At 44.8% G+C, this 15,156-nt stretch overlaps 1 protein-coding gene across 5 annotated transcripts in view; it reads right to left on the bottom strand.

The window, feature by feature from the left end:
- Positions 1 to 15,156, bottom strand: part of LOC310829902 (uncharacterized protein) — a 122,868-nt gene that overhangs the window by 21,997 nt on the left and 85,715 nt on the right. For all 5 annotated transcript variants that reach the window (XM_083708916.1, XM_083708915.1, XM_083708919.1 and 2 more), the window contains 13 exons: positions 12,876 to 12,947; positions 12,593 to 12,736; positions 11,811 to 11,882; positions 10,854 to 10,958; positions 10,044 to 10,109; positions 8,859 to 8,972; positions 7,485 to 7,544; positions 6,280 to 6,384; positions 5,030 to 5,092; positions 4,012 to 4,116; positions 2,856 to 2,927; positions 2,319 to 2,423; positions 1,067 to 1,135 (listed from right to left, as the gene is read on the bottom strand). In XM_083708916.1, the coding sequence (XP_083565042.1) occupies positions 1,067 to 1,135; positions 2,319 to 2,423; positions 2,856 to 2,927; positions 4,012 to 4,116; positions 5,030 to 5,092; positions 6,280 to 6,384; positions 7,485 to 7,544; positions 8,859 to 8,972; positions 10,044 to 10,109; positions 10,854 to 10,958; positions 11,811 to 11,882; positions 12,593 to 12,736; positions 12,876 to 12,947 (1,152 nt within the window). The remainder of the gene's footprint in view (positions 1 to 1,066; positions 1,136 to 2,318; positions 2,424 to 2,855; positions 2,928 to 4,011; positions 4,117 to 5,029; positions 5,093 to 6,279; positions 6,385 to 7,484; positions 7,545 to 8,858; positions 8,973 to 10,043; positions 10,110 to 10,853; positions 10,959 to 11,810; positions 11,883 to 12,592; positions 12,737 to 12,875; positions 12,948 to 15,156) is intronic.

A 15,156-nucleotide genomic window follows, 5' to 3' on the forward strand; every position in this document is an offset into this window, starting at 1 on the left:
TTTTCCAGAGTGGCATTTAGACCTCTCTCTATATTGTGGCTCTTCCCTACTAAATGAGAACCCAGTTATTCACTGGGTTTGCACATATTGTAACTCTAAACTATGGTTTATTAAACCACAGTTTAGCTTTGTGCATGAACTCTGCCCTGCAACTTAACTATGCCTTGTTTATTGTCAGCAAATCTTAAACCATAGTTAAAACAAAAGCAAAGATAAATTTAGAGCAGTTTTTTCCAATATAGCAAAAGGGAGCAGATCACATTTTGGAAGGATAACAAATAAGCCAATAATTGTGCGATATCAGCCTAGATTCTATGTGAACAGGGCCAGATTTAGGTTTGATGAGGCCCTAAGCTACTGAAGGTAATGGGGCCCTTTATATGTCCAGATGTCCTTTGTCAACAACAAATTGTTGTTGTTTTTTGTGTTGAATATATGCTATATGGTAATTTATGGACCTAATAGGTATCTAAAGCCATTTGCACATGCAGAATGTAGGCACCCTATACATAGAAATGAGCAAACCAGTGATATTTTAGGGAGCAGCCTAGCAGGCGGGGCCCATTACTTACATCGTAGGAGCATACACAACACTAAACACTGTTGCTCTATGTAGGTTTTATTTTATTGGTTTTTTATCTTATATTTTGGAAATGTACATAGTTTTTTGCCCTTTAAGATTTTTTGGGGGCCCCCAAGAGAGTGGGACCCTAAGCTACAGCTTGTTTAGCTTATAAGTAAATCCAGCACTGTATGTGAAGCACAACCAGAGGGGTGGAAGGTGACAATAGGACCTAGAGATGTTGCAGTGTCTTCAAGTCTACATGAGTGTAGGTTTTGCGGCAAAATCAGAAGACAAAAATAAATAAAAACTGATGTTTTATTGTGTGCCTTACACAGTTGTTCCCGTCCAGAACGACATGTAAGACTCATGAGCCAAACACTGATATTTTACAGGATCTCAAAATTCTGGCTCCAAAACACATGGAGCACAAAAAGCAAACATTTTTCTGTGGTGTGGCCCTTCCCCTCTCACAGTGCATTCTCAAACATCTTATTGACTCACCTCTCTGGCGATGTTGCTGGCTCTTTCTCACCTGTTTCATAAATTCTTCCAGGTTCACTTTCCCTTCAGCTGATGGAAAAAGATCTCAGAATCAGAAGGAGACCTCACTCCCCAATGAGGCTCCCAACAGGGGCAGATAATAGGGTGCCCTGAGCGAAAAAAAAATTGCCCCACCCCCCTCTAAATCTTTATTATTTTCGCAATAATTCCTTTTGGCACGCAGTCACTTTTTATGGATTTTCTCAATAGGTATCTGTACACATTTTTTTATTACGATTATGATTATTATTTTGTGCCCCCTCAGCTTGGCGCCCTGGGGGGGGGGGGGCGACCACTTGCACTGCCCTAAATCCAGCACCACTCCAAATTTAAATGGAGACCAGCAAACATGTTGGGAGAGAGGTCCATCAATCAGAAAATCTCAGTTCCAGTCCTTGTGGGTTCAGATAAAAAGCTGAAAGCACCAACTTAAATTCCAACATATCTACAATTTTTTTAAAAAGAAGAAAGCCCCAGTAAATAGTCAACTATTCACCTTTCCTTAAGAAAGTAAAGGGGCATGATGAATTTACAGGCCTAGAGTTTATTTCTCTAGCTGCCGGGATATGTTCCCTGAAGTGTACGCAAATTCCCTCTTTGCATATGTACAGTATTTGTATTGTGCTTCAAATGATATTCGGTATTTTTCAAAATTGCCATAGTTACGAGAAACTGATTCCTCCACATTCTAGACCCCCTCCTTAGTACCTACTCCTCTAGCACAGGGATAAACTCTGGCTTGTGAGCCAATCTTGGCCTACTGGGGAGTCCAAGTTGGCCCCTGAGGCCACCCCCCAAAAAAAACCCCATACCCACCTCTCCATCAGCTGACATCACCAGGTGATGTCACCTGAAGGAGGGGATGGCAGGATTCAGTCCTGCTGGAGTCTGCTTTACCAGCGCACTCTAAGCCAGTAGGATGGTACCCTTCACTCCTTTGCTGTAGAGCAGCTGTTGGGTTCAATCCTGCAGGGTGCTGCTTTGCCAGCACGTTCCTTGTGAAGAATGCAGTGGCGAAGCAGAACTCCTGCAGCCAGCAGGATCGCGCTCTGCTCACCAGCGCATTCCCTGCACATTTTCATTACTATGCCTCTGTTACAGAACCGTCGACTTTCAGATTGTGGGGTTTGTCCGGGGCGGGACGCCAGACCACCCGAGCTTGCAAATTATCTCGGCCGTTTCACAGAACTCCTTTCCCGAAGCCCATACTGACCATCCACCGGGGCATTTTTTAATGCTTCCTGGAACTCTTCTTCTGCGAGTTGGATGCCTTCAATGGCCAGAACGTTGCCTAGGTCCTGAACGTCCACCATTTCTCCTGCAATTGGGTGCAGAACAGATTGGAATGGCATGGGTTGCAGATCCTACATACGTCAGTCACAGAAATATATTAGCAAGCCGGCTGGTAACCCCTGTTCTGTTGCAGATCCCCTGTGTACAGAGGAAAACTCTGGGCATTTTTTAAAAAAATTAAAAAATGCTTTAGTGTACCGTATTTTGATTGTTACTCTTTCACTACGCTTAAGCCATCATAGGAATGGTTTGAAATGCAAAAAAAAAAAAAAAAAAAAAAAAAAAAATATATCCTTCTGGGATGGTGCAGAGGAACAGGAAAAGAGACAGATGAGCAAGCAGTAGGCAGAGTGTCCTACAGTGGGGAGAAATTGCCTGCCCATTTCTGAAGAGAAATAAGGAGACACTGATATATTTAAAACGTCCATTTCAAACCTTCCTCCTCAGTTCAACTCACCTTCATGCGTGGGAGATGGCTGCGTCAGACGGACGCCCTCCACGACTTCCTTCGAGCTCAGGCTGTCATCAGCTGCAAACAACATGGCCGCCCACATAGGGCTTAAGGTCAAGAGAGTTGCCTCACTCTTATGGCAGTACATTCTTCGGTTCACGTTCTTAGCCAAAACATTTTACCTCAGGTTTCTGGAGAGGACGATTTACATGGTGTGGGAGCAGCGCTTTCCCCCCCTTCTTCTTTTTAAGCCGGAACTTGCCAGAACTCAATTCTGGCACCTCTCAGGTGGGCGCCATTGTTCATGGTGAGTTCCGGCTCCTTTCCCCACCCAGAAAAATAGCACTAGTTGGGAGTGAAATAAGAACGAGGAGTGCTACTGAGTCAGTTTGAAGGCCCATCTTGTCCACAAGCAAGGAAATGCGTGCCGCAGCAACAATCTGCTCACTTGTGATTTCCGGCAACTGGAGGTAGAACGTAACTGTTTTGACTAGTTGCCATCTATAGGTATTTATTTATTTATTTATTTATTTATTTATTTATTTACTCAAATCCTTTATTTTTTTTATTCACATAATATACATCCTTTACAGCAAACAACTCCAAAATAAGCAGACAACTCCAAAAAAAAAAATCAAAAAAATCACATGTAACAAAACCATAAGTCTCGTGTTTTCATTTACACTGATCTCCTCTCCGATACTTTTACTTGATATTTCTTGCTGCTTGCTGCTTTCCTTATAGAATCTTTATAAAAATCTATAGTCTTATCCTCCATGAATATGCCAAATGCTTTTTCAAAGCCAGCCCAGGTTGGCGGCCATCACCCTATCTCATGGAAAGTTTTAAGTGACAGGAAAAATTGCTTCCGAGTCACGATAGTTTGATACACCACCAAGTTATATTTTCTTTGAAAGTGTGGTTTAGAACCATTAAACCAACAGAGAAACAAAGCCCGTTATGTGCCTGTTTCGCTCCCAAACAATTCTTAGCTCTCTAGGCACAGGGGATGATTTTTTTTGGGGGGGGAGTGCATTAAATGCAAGGTCAGAATGGCTGCATAAATGTCTGTTTCCTTCCTGATACACGCATCTTTGCTGATGGACATTTCTCCAAAATGTAGGCCCTAAATGCACTGTAAACCTCCTCACATACAGCTTACCACCAGTACTGCTGCCTGTTAAATCTTTCTTCCCTTGTTCTTCGGAAAGGAGGCTGCTTTTCTGCTCTGAGGTGGGACTCAAGGTATCACTCTCAGCCGCGATCCCTTGGTTCAATTAGCAGGAATTAGTCTGATGCAATGATCCATGTTCTGTACTTCGCAGGCTATACTACTGCACTAGAACAGGCTTGTAAAAAATAACTTAACCAGGTGCCCCTCCGGTGAATAAGAATTGACCTGGGTGACTAGACAAGAACATCAACTATTTTTTTTTGGACACAAAAGACTAACATGGGGGCAATGGGGGGGTTGAGCTGGTATTTGGTGGACTTTTGTGAACAGCAATCATTTAAAGTACTTTTAAAGCACATCTGCTCCATTCCACCCAAATTCTGGGAGCTGTAGTTTACCCCTTCCCTCGCAGAGCTACAATTCCCAGCACTCTTCAGTTCCTAGGATTCTTTGATGAGATAAAGGAAACGGGACCCCTGACCATTAGGTCCAGTCATGGCCGACTCTGGGGTTGTGGTGCTCATCTCGCTTTATTGGCTGAGGGAGCCGGCGTACAGCTTCCGGGTCATATAGCCAGCATGACTAAGCCGCTTCTGGCGAGCCAGAGCAGCACACAGAAACACCGTTTACCTTCCTGCCGGAGTGGTACCTATTTATCTACTTGCACTGGCATGCTTTCGAACTGCTAGGTTGGCAGGAGCAGGGACCAAGCAATTGGAGGTCACCCCGTCGCGGGGATTCGAACCACCAACCATCTGATCGGCAAGTCCTAGGCTCTGTGGTTTAACCCACACTGCCACCCGCATCCCCTATGATGAGCTAGCATGTGCTTTAATATAAGGTGTGCACACAGCCTCACTTGCGAGGCTAAGCCAGGGAGGCAATTCTTACGTTCTATTACAAAATTGTTAATCTTGTGCCTTAGGTGCTCAGAGCTGTACAGAAAAATGTTCATTATCCTCCAGCCCACCATCATTAAAAAGCCCCAGAGACTCATCTTCTGCACCTGCTTTCAGCTGCACATTCTTCACCCCCTCCATGAACTCATTCAGGTTAACTTTGCCATCATCTGGAAGACAAGATGGGGGAAGAGGACGGCTCAACTGGACGGGGAAGCAGAAGTACAATTATTTTGCAAAGGGCGTTGCTAGGAGCTGAACGGAATGCAAATAAACTGCACAGTCTGCATCTGGGCAGGCAAGACAGAGATGCAGCAGGGAGGAGACAGAGAAGTGAGAGATTGCCTACCGAGTGGTGGAGAGGTAAGGCATACTTGACACATGCATATTCTTGATATACGTGTATCATAAGATATAACAGAAATTTCAAGATCTGGGATGGGATATTTCTCAAGCACAAATGACCCATGATGCTCCATTGCCTGCATTCCCCCCCCCCCCAGCATGCTTTATCACAGAGGCAGCAGACTTGGGCTGAGGACCAATGGGACATGCTTAACCCTTCCGCCTTCCACCATTCCCCATTTAATATTGCCTCCTTATGTGTTACAGTTCAATCTGGGGTGGGGGGGGGGAAGATGCAGGTATCTGTATATTTTCCTTCATCGGGTGAAAAGTAGCTGGGGGAAGTTTGAGGAGGAAGTAGGTCAGAGTGGGGAATGCTAAGAAGCCCTAACCCCTCTGAAACTCAAAACCTCCCTAGGGCTGCTTTTCATTACAGTGGTACCTCTGGTTACGTTCTTAATTCGTACCGGAGGTATGTTCTTAACCTGAAACTGTTCTTAACCTGAAGCACCACTTTAGCTAATGGGAGCTCCCGCTGCTACTGTGCTGCTGCGCAATTTCTGTTCTCATCCTAAAGCAAAGTTCTTAACCTGAGGTACTATTTCTGGGTTAGCGGAGTCTGTAATCTGAAGCGTCTGTAACCCGAGGTACCACTGTATTGCTTTTAAACAGGGGGAGAAATGTTACTTATTCGTCTTAAACAGCTGTATTGAGTGTTATGTGGGCAGAGTTTGTGAGATCACCCAAAGTAGCTGAAAGGGGAATGTGCATTTTCTTCCTGAACTGGATACTCTTAGTTACAGATAGGTAGCCGTGTTGGTCTGCCATAGTCAAAACAAAAAAAATTCCTTCCAGTAGCACCTTAAAGACCAACTAAGTCACGAAAGCTCATACCAAGAACTGACTTAGTTGGTCTTTAAGGTGCTACTGGAAGGAATTTTTTTTGTTTTGGATACTCTTAATCTGTTTTACTTCCAAGAGGGGTGGGAGAGCAAGCGCGTTAAAGACCCACCATCCACAGTTGTAGATTTCAGAGCTTCTTGGAGCTCATCGTCTGTTAGCTGAATGCTCATGGTGGCCAGAATAGCGTTCAGGTTATCGACAGGAACTCGATCCTCTAAAAGAAAAATGATAAACGTGGAAACATTTACAGGGCCTTGGAATTCCCTGCTTGGTTAACAAAGCTTCAAACGCTGCCCACACAATAAACACAAATTCAGAAAATTAGAAATCTGTATCACGAGGAATAGAATTCCATGAGCTGCGTGAAGTGCCCAAAATGTATGCATTTTTTCTTGTGCGGCATGGTGCAGAATTAAAACTGCTAGCATGTTTTGCAAAGCTAAGCAGGGTCTAGGATGGTTTCAAAGTTGGATGGGGGACCGCATGTTGACATTCCTGCATTGTGGATGATTGTTCCAGATGACCCTCACGGTCACTTCCAATTCTATGATTCTATTTATTGTGCACTCTTTGCTGATTTGCATAATATCTTCTGGTTTTACAGAACATGGGGGTACAAGGAGCCATGCAGAACACTGATGTCCCTCTCTATGACCCCCTAGAAATCTTATTCAGCTGCTTTCTGAAATATCCGCATCTGATAGCTATCTTCAAATATCTCAAGGGCCATCACATGGAAGAGGGAACAAGCTTGTTTTCTCCTGCTCTGGAGAGTAGGAATCAAAGCAATGGATTCAAGTTACAAGAAAGGAGACTGCAACTAAACATCATGAAATATGTTCTAATGGTAAGAGCTGTTCAGCAGCAGAATGGTCTCCCTTGGGAGGTTGTGGAGTCTCCTTCCTTGGAGGTTTTTTTAAGCAGAGGTTGGGTGGCCATCTGTCATGGATGCTTTAGCTGAGATTCCTGCATTGCAGGGGGGGTTGGACTAGATGACCCTTGGGGTCCCGTCTATGATTGGCCACCCAGTGTTGACCTAAAAGCGCCTGAGAGACTCCACTTTTTACAAGCATCCCTTTGGGAAGCCTCTCTTACCACATTCTGCACCCCTGTAGAATCACAGAATGAAACCAGTCCTGTGCGCAGGTGTGTTTTGTCCATGGGCCATTTATCCCATCTGCTTCGACACTGGTCTGTTCCTCATCATCTAAAGCCTGCCTGGGGCTTTAAGCCCTGTCAGAAAACAAGGGCTCTCTTCAAATGCTTCCAGCTTAATTTAACAAATTTCTAATCCAACTAATGCAACCCACTTACCCTCAGCTTGGTTCTTGACTACACTCGCCATCAATTCGCTCATGTTCACCTTCCCATTTCCTGCAAGGACAAAATACTGATAGATAAGACAATCTGCAATGCAGAAAGTGGCCAAACAGAAATGTATGTGTTGAAATTCTCATACGCAAATAAAAATTGCTATATTTCAGTATCCGTCATGATTATGACCCTGGTCCAACACAGTGATGATTCAATGGCCTATGCTACTGATGTGGATCCCAGGTATTACATGCCCCAGTCTGAGAGGCAGGAATTTGCTAATTTCCATGAGAGACATAGAGGACAAACTCAGTGACAGACCTGGATCTTTAAGACAGTGGCTCTTGACTGCTCACATAGGCAGCCTCTACCTGAAGACATTCTCCTCATCTGTGAACCCTCACCTATGATGAAAGAGTCACTGGGAAACTTGCCGGTGATGTCAGAATGCCAGATTCCAACCAGAACACTCCTGCTTGACCTTTCACTGAGAAGTAAGTTCTGTACAGAAGTCTGTGCGAGGCCTCCACCTCCACAGAAATCGGCCCACAGTTGAAGCCGTCACACTCTGTGTTAGAGGCACATGTAATAATAACAATAATAATATTTTTTTATTTATACCCCGCCCTTCCTGGTTCAGAAAACCAGGCTCAGGGTGGCTAACAACAAATTTAAAAACAAAAAAAATTCCTTCCATCAGCACCTTAAAGACCTTAAATGACCGTTGGGGTCCCTTCTATGATTGGCCACCCAGTGTTGACCCAAAAGGGCCTGAGAGACTTCTTCATATCTGAAGAAGTGTGCATGCACACGAAAGCTCATACCAAGAACTAACTTAGTTGGTCTTTAAGGTGCTACTGGAAGGAATTTTTTTTGTTTTGACTATGGCAGACCAACACGGCTACCTATCTGTAACAAATTTAAAACACTTAATTGATGCAACAAAAAACAGCATAAAATACAGTATAAAACATGAATAACAATAAATTCAGAATTCAAAAATCAATTTAGGGGGAAAATCCATCCAATAAACATTAGATGATCACCAGGGCTAGCTGGCTAAATTAGTCCTATTTGGACCAGCGAGGAGACCAGGGGAGAATTAGCTGTGGGATCCCAGAGCGGGTAATCTTCATAAAAAGGGGAGTGGGAGGGAAAGAAGGGGAATAAAAGATCAGGCTAAGTTCAAATTGAAAGCCAGGCGGAATAACAGTGTACTAGTGGGTTGTGATGTTTCTTGCAGCCTCTGGGACTGGTTTGCTGAGGGTGACCTCCCAAGAGCTGAGGGACTTTTTGAGGAGTAAGATTCAGTGTCTGAGTAGAACGTGGGCAAAACAAAAAACAAAAAACTCCACCCTACCTGAGATCACTCACCATTCACATTCACATACTTCAAGGCTTCTTGGAGTTGCTCTTTGGTTAAGTGGATCCCTAAGTTGGACAAAAAGGAATCTACCTCTTCCATAGCAACCATATCCCCTTGGTTACCTAGTCAGGGGAAACAATGAACCAAAGGCCAGATGTTCAGAAGTTGGTGGGAAATCAAAAAGGCCTTGCCAAAAAAAGGTCAAGCTTCTGCAAAACCCAAGAAGTTAACCTCACAGCGTAATATAAGCCTGCAGGGTCAGATCAAAGTTCTACCTAGTTCAGCATTCTGTTTTCCACAATGGTCAGACAGCACCTCTGGGAAGTTCACAAGTAGACCTTTACGGCCATAGGGCCATTATTACAAGCCAGACCAAAGGCCTGTCAAATCCAGCATCTAGTCCAACCGCCTGTGATGCAGGAATCTCAGCTAAAGCATTCATGACATCCAGCCTCTGCTTAAAAACCTCCAAGTCTTCTGAGAAGTCCATCCATGGGGCACAAAGGCAATAGCCCTGCTCCACTGTAGACCTAGCAACTAGTCTTCAGTGGCATACTTATTACCTCTGAACCTGAAGGTTTCGTTTAGCTGTTGTGGCCAATTGCCATGCGAGAATATGCCCTCCCTCCAGGGCCAACCCAAGACATTTTGGCACCTGAGGCAAAACACAAAATGGCGCCTCTCCTCCAGGGAAGAAGGAGTGAGTGAAGACTGACATCAGGAACAAGGGGGGAGGAATCACATCAAGGGAGGGGGATCAAATAACCTATTTTCAACCTGTTTGTTTTGGAAAAAGTTGGTCTTAGTCCATGCTTTTCACAATGTGCTTAAGTGCTATGCTTTACCTAGTATAGGGAACAGGCTGAGCTAGCTAAAGGGTTGTTCAGAGGAGACAGTCAGAGGAAAAAAGATACATTCATTTGGTGATGGTTGTGAGAAAAGAGATGGGGTTGGTTGGTTTGCTTGCCTCCCCTTCATTCAAACAGTACAGACTACACCCCATGCTATCAAAACCACATTTTGAAAGCTTAACAACTGAAAATCGGTTCAGGGGCTAAGCCTCGGCTCAAAATAAGCTGAAATTTCTACCATTTATTTTAGTACCAACCATAATGGATAGATTAGGGAAATCCAAGTTCATGTTTGGTAGGCACACATAGCAGAGTCTTCCTGGCATCAGGGACCTCACTCACCTTCAAGAGTCTGCTGCATTTCACTAAGGCTATTCATAAATTCATTGAGGTTCACTTTCCCATCCTCTGTGAGGGAGTCAGAAAAGCGCAGAGTTACATGTGTGGCACCTTTTAGACAAGCACAATTCTTACACCCCAGCTTCTAAAACCAGAGACAAAACCAAACCAAAAGCAAGGAATAATGGATGGAGACACACAGTGACAGAGATGAAGTATTAAGAGGACACTTTGTAGGTAGAGTGGGATTTTGGGCAAAAGCTTGATTCTGGTACAGACTGGGCTGAGCCTCCTTAATTCTTAGCTTACGGCTGCATACATACTATACCTTTAAAGTGTATGGGGAAAACACAATTAAAGGAATGGTGGGCGCTGCAGTTTCCCCCTCATGGAGTCACAATTCCCAGAAACCTTTAATGACCTACAGTGCCCAGGATTCTTTGACGGAAGTAATGTGTTTTAAAGGTATCGTGTGTAACATAGCCTATGTCTGCTTTCCTGAACCAGCATTTTACATCTGGCTCTTGTTGTTTATCCTCACAGTTCTAGTAAATTCCACAAGCCTGAAGCATGCCCACCCCTGGTATAAGGCACTGGGAGAACCCCACTGCAATGAGATCTGGGACGTAGCAAAGGATGTCCCAGGGCTCAGTGTCTTTTACTACTGTAATAGAAAGGTGGGGCGCAATAAGTTTCCAGAAACTGTTTAGGGTTCATGAACCTACCACCTTGCCATTCTCCAGCTGCCTCTCTTCCCTGCCCTTTTTGCCCACATGATTTAAAATCTCAAATACGGAATCCATCAATTCTCACCATCAACTTTAACTTGCTTGAGGACCTCCTGCATCCCCTCTTTGGTTAAAACAATCCCCATGCTTTCAAGAATGGAATCCAGGTTTTCGATGGGGACCTTGTTACCTTAGATAGGAGGATAAATTGAACATAAGACCAGGAGAAATCAGCTCTTGAGCAACTGCCTATTTAAAACTGGCCTCGCGGTGTTAGGTTTAAAAGAAACAAACACAAAAACAGGATTTTATTTTATTTTTACATATGGCGATGTAGGATTTCCCCTTAGCTCTTTGCACTGAAGGGAAAAACAGTCCCCAACTTCCAAAGGGAGAGGGGGCTGAAATCCTCAATAGTGCCTCAAGTCTAGGCCCCTGATGATAGAATTATCATTCCCCCATATAGCATTCAAACTTGCTCTTTGCATTATTACCACTGTGGCTTGGGAATACTCTACCTACCACGTCTTCTGCCAAGCTCCTACTTGGTTCAAGCTCTCCTTCCACATCTCTTCTCCTTAGAGACATGGACAATAGCCCAGCACTGAAGCCTTGGCAAGACAAAATTTCAACACCTGGTGCTGCCTCAATACAGCTGGACTCCGTTGAAAATGGCTTATCCTGCAGAGCAGGAAGTGACCTCTCCAGACAACGGAACGAGTCTTCTCTCTGTGGCTGTGATCTCCTGGGTGACACGGATGACCCCTTTGATGTGGCCCAGGGCACTGGCAATCCACGCTATGCCACTGCTCCCACCCCAGCTCTAAATAAAGCATAATCATAGGGAAGAATCCTTGCTGTCTTTCTCAAGAGGTGCACTGTGGCTCCCGCTTGCTCTGAACCCACAAGAAAGTTTCCAGAATACAGAGCTGAAAAAGCTTCTGCTGATGAATGGAAAGCAGGTTTTAGGATAGGGGCGAGGGATGTTCCCAGAGCTATATCCACACAAAGTATTGTAAGCCACTGATCTATTTGCACTTACTTTCCGCTTGGGAAAAGCGTCGAGTCTTCGTCAACGCAGACAAGACACGTTCCACACTCACTTTCCCATGATCTGCAAATTAGTAAAAGAAGTGTAGGGATGTCACCCCAACGAAATAGTATTTTGGTTCAGCCTTCCCTACCCAGTGCCCTCCAGATGTTTTGGACTACAACTCCCATCAGTCATTATGTTGGCTGGTTAATCATCCACCTTTCTGTTGATTAAATGATGGTTAGAAGGAAAAGTCAACATTAGTATTTTTGCTTTCTTTCCATTTTACAGTAATACTTCAGAAATAAAAATAACCTTGAAAATATACACGGGTGCCCTTGATTTCACTCTCCAATTAAACTGTCTTCTACAGTGGTACCTCGGGTTAAGTACTTAATTTGTTCCGGAGGTCCGTACTTAACCTGAAACTGTTCTTAACCTGAAGCACCACTTTAGCTAATGGGGCCTCCTGCTGCTGCTGCTGCGCCACCGGAGCACGATTTCTGTTCTCATCCTGAAGCAAAGTTCTTAACCCAAGGTACTATTTCTGGGTTAGTGGAGTCTGCAACCTGAAGCATGTGTAACCTGAAGCGTAGGTAACCCGAGGTACCACTGTACTATTAATCAACCAAAGCTTTTGCTCATTTATCTAATGGTTAGCTGATTAAAGCTTGAAGTGCTTAAGGGAAAAAATGACAGATTTACTGGGTTTCTCTTCGATTATGATTTGGTTTGCAATTTTAACAGGCTAGTCAGTTTTGATTGAAGCCATTGGCTTTTAAAAGCCTTACCGTTTGGGGTAACGTTTTTCAATGCCTGTTCGATTTCATCGGGAAGTAAATTGAGGCCCATACTGCGCATGATAGAATCCAACTCTCCAGTGTCCACCCAGCCTTGTTTGATGCTATTCATAGTTTTCATAGCTCCTTCCATCTCTAAACACAGACAAGAGTCAACACAATGAACCATCCACAGGCAGGAGTCTCCACGAAGCATTGAACAGTCTTCTTTCAGTCTCTGGATGTCCAATGAACTTCACTCACATGTGGTGCCAGTGGCAAGCTTTGCTCTTACCTACAGCTGTGGAGAATCGCCGGGTATTGGGCAATTCGTTCATAAATTCTTTCAGTTTCACCATACCATCCCCTACAGGACAAAGCAGAGGAGGAGAGAGAAATGAGAATGAACTAGTTGCAAAACAATAACTGAACGGGGCAGGGATGTCTCTGCAGTCTGTGGCCATGAGTCCAAGGACCTCAAACAAGCTTTGGATATTATGGTAGTGTTGCCTACATTTCTGATACCAGAAGGATGATGGGAATTGTAGTTTAGCACCATCTGGGTGTGTGGGGAGGTAAAGGTTCCTCACACCTGCATTAGACTGAGCAGGAGCCTCCCCTGAGATTACCTGGCACAGATGGGCAACAGGTGAAACTATGCCAGGTATGGGCAAACCTGGCCGTCCAGATGTTTTGGGACTACAATTCCCATCATCCCTGACCACTGGTCCTGTTAGCTAGGGATGATGGGAGTTGTAGTCCCAAAACATCTAGAGGGCCGAGTTTGCCCATGTCTGAACTATGCAGTGATCCTTAGCTATCTGAAGAAAATGGGTGGAGCTGGATGTGTCCCTTTCACTGTACCAGAAGGAACCTTCACGGTTACGTGACCAAGCTTGGAGGGGGAAACCACTTCTGTCTGAAGGACCCTTCCTAAACAATCAAGGCCCGACAGAGACCCCAGGTTTGAGCAATGCCATCCTAGAGGGCTCCTTGGTTTTCAGAGGCCAAAGAACGATCTGAATGGCAGCCGCAGCTGGCAACATTAACTTGCTTTTGAGCATCATGTCTTCCCACTCTGAGGAAGGAGAGTTCAAGGTCCCACAGCTGGCACCGTTGCCTGAAAAGCAGGCCTCTGCGGACGAACCCCATTGGAAACACACTGCTGATGACCTGGGGGTGGTCATCAAAACAGTGTTATCTCCTGCTTGGACTACTGCAATGCGCTCTTCGTGGGGCTACCTTTGAAGGTGACCCGGAAACTACAACTAATCCAGAACGCGGCAGCTAGACTGGTGACTGGGAGCGGCCACCGAGACCATATAACACCGGTCTTGAAAGACCTACATTGGCTCCCAGTACGTTTCTGAGCACAATTCAAAGTGTTGGTGCTGACCTTTAAAGCCCTAAATGGCCTCGGTCCAGTATATCTGAAGGAGCATCTCCTCCCCCATCGTTCTGCCCAGACACTGAGGTCCAGCTCCAAGGGCCTTCTGGCGGTTCCCTCACTGCAAGAGGCCAAGTTACAGGGAACTAGGCAGAGGGCCTTCTCGGTAGTGGCGCCCGCCCTGTGGAACACCCTCCCATCAGATGTCAAAGCGATAAACAACTACCTGACTTTCAGAAGACATCTGAAGGCAGCCCTGTTCAGGGAAGTTTTTAATATGTGTATTTTTCATCTTTTTTGGAAGCCGCCCAGAGTGGCTGGGGAAACCCAGCCAGATGGGCGGGGTACAAATAATAAATTATTATTATTAATTATTATTATTATTATTATTATTATTATTATTATTATTATTGGCAGCGTCAGCAGCACTTTGGTAGTCACCCCTCACAAGTCTGACCAGTTGTTCCTTGCCCTTGCAGAGAAGACTTTTCTCCACCAGAGCAATCCTTCAGTGCAGAATGGAGAGCAGGGTGGAATAAAAGGCGAGACAGTGAGCAAGGAAATGGTATTGTTACAGAAGATGGGTGCCACCCTCATTCTCTGCAGAATGGTAGCAAAATTCTAGGTGGTTCCAGGTGCTCACCCAGGGTTTGTGTTCCTTTGGAGAACTGAAGACACAGCAGATGCTGCTGTAGTTTTTAAGAAATATGGTTTATTCACCTATTTACACCTTCAGACTGCATGCTGGAAGTCCAGATCTTGCAGCACAGTTGGTCATCTCAGAGTGGGCTAGCACAGGAGTCAAAGGCATCTCTCCCAGCCAGACTTCAGCCAGCCTGCCCAAGATGGATCTCTCTTTGTTCTCTTCCTTCTTCTTCCCAGCACACCTTACTAAAAGACTCCTTTCCTATCACTTCACACAGTTACCATGACAAACTTCTGTCTGCCCAGGCCCAAGTTTCCTCTTAGATGGGCTATCTACACCTTTTGTCAGGTTAATAATGTCTCTATCCCAAGTGAAGCCCTGGCACGGAAAGGAAGCTTAGCCTGTATTTTCCCACTTGCTTGCAATATGCCAAATAATCAAAATCCTACCATTTATTAATATCTAGGGTTTAGTGGGGGGCACCCCCCCACATTCTATAGCAGTATTAAAACAGGACAGGAAGAGGACTATTGGAAGCCACCC

This window comes from Podarcis gaigeae, assembly GCF_964106915.1.
Source record: "Podarcis gaigeae genome assembly, chromosome: 13".
Classification (NCBI taxonomy): domain Eukaryota; kingdom Metazoa; phylum Chordata; class Lepidosauria; order Squamata; family Lacertidae; genus Podarcis; species Podarcis gaigeae.